Raw genomic sequence first — 4,638 nt, 5'->3', positions numbered from 1 at the left:
GCCAGGCTAGTCTCAAACTCCTGACCTCAGGAGTTTGATCTACCTGCTTTGGCTTCCCAAAGTGCTGGGATTACAGTTGTGAGCCACCGTGCCCGGCCATTCTTTGATTTTCAAAGGAGCTGACTCCTGAGACCTACTTGCTGACTCACTTTGGAGAGGGTCCACTTTATTTGGCAAGTATATAAGACAAAACCTTCTTAGAAAAGCTGCATGGTTTATATGTAGGTATATATGGTTTATTAAGAAAAATCTCAAACATAAAAATAGTAATATAATGATCCCTTATGCCTATCACATAATTTTAATAGTTATCAACATGTGGCCTATTTTATTTATTTGTTTATTTATTTATTTAGAGATGGAGTCTCGCCTTGTTGCCCAGGCAGCTAACTTTTATATTTTTAGTAGAGACGGTATTTTGCCCTGTTGGCCAGGCTGGTCTTGAACTCCTTACCTCAAGTGATAAATCAACCTCAGCCTCTCAAAGTCCCAGGATTACAGGCGTGAGCCACGGCACCCAGGCTATTTTGAAGCAAATTCCAGACTGGATATAATTCTATCCCTATGTGTCATACTTCCACATATATCTCTAAAAGATAAGGAAAAATTTTTTTAAACATCTAAAATGCCATTATCACTGTTTAAAATCACACATTTCCTTATTTTCTTAAGTACATGTTTGTGTAATTTTTTTTCCGATAACTTTTTGTTGTTTGTTTTTGAGTACTTAATGTTGTTCAAATCAGGATCCAAAGTCCACACATTGCTGTTGATTTCATGTCTCTTTCGGTCTCTCTTAACTCAAAAGGTTTCTATCCTGTTTTGGTTTTTCCTAGCCAATTTACTTCTGGAAGAAACCAAGCTATTTGACCTGTAGAATTTCCCACATTCTGGACTCTGCTGTTGCATCTTTGTAGTGTCATTTTACATATTCTTCTCCCATGTATTGCCTGTAAACTAGTGGTTGGACTAGAGGCTTGGTAAGAGGCCCAATTTTTTGGAAAAAAGACTGACTACATGGTAGTGTGGTCCTTCCTATTCTACAGCGTTAGGAAGCACACAGTGTCTCACAGTAATATGTTAGCTTTTGACAGAATGATTCTAGCCCAGTAATTGATGTTGTCAAATCCATTACTTCATTAGGGGTTTATCTGTGCTTCCTGTCAGCTTCAAGGTACTGCATTGGCTCTTTCAAGTCCAGGTTATTTATAAGATTTATAAGATCACTTTGGTCTCCTAGATGCTTCCTAGTGATTGAATTTTCCAAAGCTCCAGCTACCTATTCTTTCCATGAGTTCTAGTGGAGCACACGCACAGGGACTTTTCTCAAAGAGACTTTACTCTTTGAAAAAAGCCAAGCTGGGTGCTGTGGCTCATACCTGTAATCCCAGCTACTTGGGAGGCTAAAGCAAGAATATTGCTTGAGGCCAGGAGTTTGAGACCAGCCTGGGCAATATAGTAAGACCCTGTCTCTAAAAAAAAAAAAAAAAAAAAGAAGAGCCAAGGTAGGCAATATTTTGTCAGAGTAAGGCCTTAGAGGGAAGGATAGGATATAAAGGCTGTCAGAATAGCTTCTTTGGGAAAATGGAGAAAAAGACTTTTCCTTTAAATCTCTAGCCATTTGTTGCCTGGTAGTTTTGATGAATTGGTAGGCAATGTGATCATATAATTGACTAAATTGGAGAAGTAAATGTTCATGGAAAAGAGATTTTAAGCTAGGCACAGTGGCTCATTCCTGTAATCCCAGCACTTTGGGAAAATGAGGCAGGAGAATCACTTGAGGCTAGGAATTTCAGATTAGCTTGAACATAGCAAGACTCTTTCTCAATTTAGAAAAAGAAAAAGAGATTTTAAGTCCATCACTTGGATCCTAAGTTTCAACATGCAACTTTTTTTGTGACAAGGTTAGGAGAGTTCTTACTGCATTACAACAACAAAAAACCTTCTAATGTTCTGCAGCAAGAGAAAATTAAAAAAAAAAAAAAAAAATCCCTCCCAATTTGAGTTTTTCAGGCTGAGAAGTGCAGAGAGTGCCTTTAGCCTCTCACCTGCACTTAAGACCTCAAGTATTATGTCAGCCAGTCATCTAACTGGGTTGAAATGGTACAGTGTCATGTTGAAGTTTGCCTTCTAGAGTTTTAATGTTCAGAAATTTAAGTTTCAGAGACTCAAGAGCTACAGCCTCAAGGAGAAATAACTCCCCATTCAACAGCCTTATGATTATCTCCTATTTCAGATTGTATCCCTCAGCCACATAAAAAAAGACATCCTAGAACTGTTTCTGTTTACACTTCCCTGTGACTAGTTATCCATCCAGGGATGCCGAACTAACCTATCTTTTCTCTACCTTGTCTTCAGGAGCCAATGAAGTGCTTCTGGTGGTTGGGGGTTTCGGAAGCCAGCAGTCTCCTATCGACGTGGTAGAGAAATATGACCCCAAGACTCAGGAGTGGAGCTTTTTGCCGGTAAATAATGGTGAAACCATTTGTTAGGAGGGAGCTTAAATTCCTCAGTCTCTGGCTGCAGATCATAGCTAATCCAGCCGTAAGAGGAGAAAAGCCTAATAACAGGTTGTTTCTTACAACAGTCTTGTGCACATAGTAGGTACTCAGTAAACAGTTTTTGGCTGTTTAGATTAGAAGATTATACCTTAGAAATGTTAGTGGCCCTGTGTCAAGTTAAATCGGATGGCCACCACTAGTTAGGTGCTTTTCTGAGCTGTCTTTATAATTCCCAGCACATTTCATTGGTCATGTTTTGTTAAACTGAACCCAATGTTAAGTTGTGTTGAATTGAACCTAGTGTTCAATTGAGCTCAGAAGTTTGGACTGAGCGTGGTAGCTCACACCTGTAATTCCAGCACTTTGGGAGGCTGAGATGGGAGGATCTCTTAACGCCAGGCGTTCAAGACCAGCCTGGGCAATATGGTGAGACTCTGTTTCTACAAAAAAGTAAACAGAAAAATTAGCCAGGTGGTGCATGCCTGTAGTCCTAGCTGCTTGGGAGGCTGTGATAGAAGATTGCTTGAGCCCAGGAGTTCGAGGTTGCAGTGAGCTGTGATTGTGCCACTGTATTCCAACCTGGGTGACAGAGTGAGATCCCAACTCAGAAAAAAAAAAGTTTTTATCTGTCTCCCTCAGCATGTCTCTCAGTGCCGAATGAACAATAGTAATTTCTGAGAAAACATGGAAATCCAATCCTCCTACCTTTTAAGGTTCTTATAATAAATCCTGGCCCTTTGATTAGCAATGCAGGAATACTTTTCCACTGTCTGGAAGGATATCAGTCTCTTAGCCCAGTGCCTTATGGAAAAGAAAGGAGTCAGATACTGGATAACAGAAAGCTGTTAAATCTTTTGAAAGCCTTGGAAAGAGGCAGATGTGCAGAAAGCTTACATCTTTAAGAGACCCACAGAAAGCATTTCCTTCAGTAGGTAGCCGTCTGGGAGCCACTTGAGGATGAACCACTCAAGGAGGGTTCATGATGACAGGTGAAGAAGCATAGAGGTGTGTAGATACAACAGGGAAGATAGCAAAAGGTAAGGCCCAAAACTTGCCTAACTGAAATGCTCTGTACCTTTTCTCTCCAAATCCATAGAGCATCACTCGTAAGAGACGTTATGTGGCCTCAGTGTCCCTACATGACCGGATCTACGTCATTGGTGGCTATGATGGCCGTTCCCGCCTTAGTTCAGTGGAATGTCTAGACTACACAGCAGATGAGGATGGGGTCTGGTATTCTGTGGCCCCTATGAATGTCCGACGAGGTCTTGCTGGAGCCACCACCCTGGGAGGTAGGCTTGATATGCAGGGCAATATTTCCATCTTACTGTGGCTGGACCAGGGTTTTTAACCTCTCATGTTTTCTGGCAGGAGCATGAAATAGAAAAAATATGAGGTCAAACATTATTATTAATTGAGACAGGATCTCTCTCTGTTGCCCAGGCTGGAGTGCAGTGGTGTAACCACGGCTCACTACAGCCTCAACCTCCCCAAGCTCAAGCGATCCTCCCACCTCAGCTTCCCGAGTAGCTGGGACTACAGGTGTGCACCATCATGCCCAGCTATTTTTATGTATTTTTAGTAGAGACAGGGTTTTGCCATGTTGCCCAGGCTGATCTCTTAACTCCTGAGCTCAAGTGACTCACCCGCCTCGGCCTCCCAAGGTGCTGAGATTACAAGTGTGAGCCGCTGCGCCCAGCCGACAAATACTCTTTTTGCTTTCAGAAATATCAGTGTAATAGAAGCTGTTCAATATTCATGGGTGTTTCAGTACCGACTATAAAGTTGGCAAATCAAGTTCTAATGTGCTGGGTGGGGAACTGGCACTGGTTGTTGTATTTTTGCAAATTCCCAAGTAGTTTTTGAATGCTTCTAAGGATTTTATTTTACCCCATTCTTTTTAGATGTCTTTCTTGTCTGTAAAACTTAATTGACTTATCTCATTAAAAAATAATTTGTTTTTGCTCTCAGACTTTTAAAGGACACTTGAAAATTTTGTAGAGGAAAGAGTTGTAGAAATCTCTCATTCTGGGCCGGGCGCGGTGGCTCAAGCCTGTAATCCCAGCACTTTGGGAGGCCGAGGCGGGTGGATCATGAGGTCAAGAGATCGAGACCATCCTGGTCAACATGGTGAAAC

The 4,638-nt window shown here is 41.5% G+C and overlaps 1 protein-coding gene across 2 annotated transcripts in view; it reads left to right on the top strand.

Moving 5' to 3' along the window:
• KLHL12 (kelch like family member 12) overlaps nt 1–4,638 on the top strand; it is a 39,069-nt gene that overhangs the window by 30,553 nt on the left and 3,878 nt on the right. The window contains exons 7-8 of one of the 2 annotated variants that reach the window (XM_017525325.2): nt 2,359–2,465; nt 3,598–3,867. In XM_017525325.2, coding sequence (XP_017380814.1) covers nt 2,359–2,465; nt 3,598–3,852 — 362 coding nt within the window. In that variant the 3' untranslated portion in view covers nt 3,853–3,867. Of the gene's footprint in view, nt 1–2,358; nt 2,466–3,597; nt 3,868–4,638 lie in introns of those variants that run through there. The other variant, XM_017525326.2, reaches the window with a different exon arrangement.

This window comes from Cebus imitator, unplaced genomic scaffold (genome assembly GCF_001604975.1).
Source record: "Cebus imitator isolate Cc_AM_T3 unplaced genomic scaffold, Cebus_imitator-1.0 Scaffold38, whole genome shotgun sequence".
Taxonomy (NCBI): domain Eukaryota; kingdom Metazoa; phylum Chordata; class Mammalia; order Primates; family Cebidae; genus Cebus; species Cebus imitator.
Note: the sequence above shows the minus strand (reverse complement) of the source record. Positions and strands in the feature narration are given on the sequence as shown.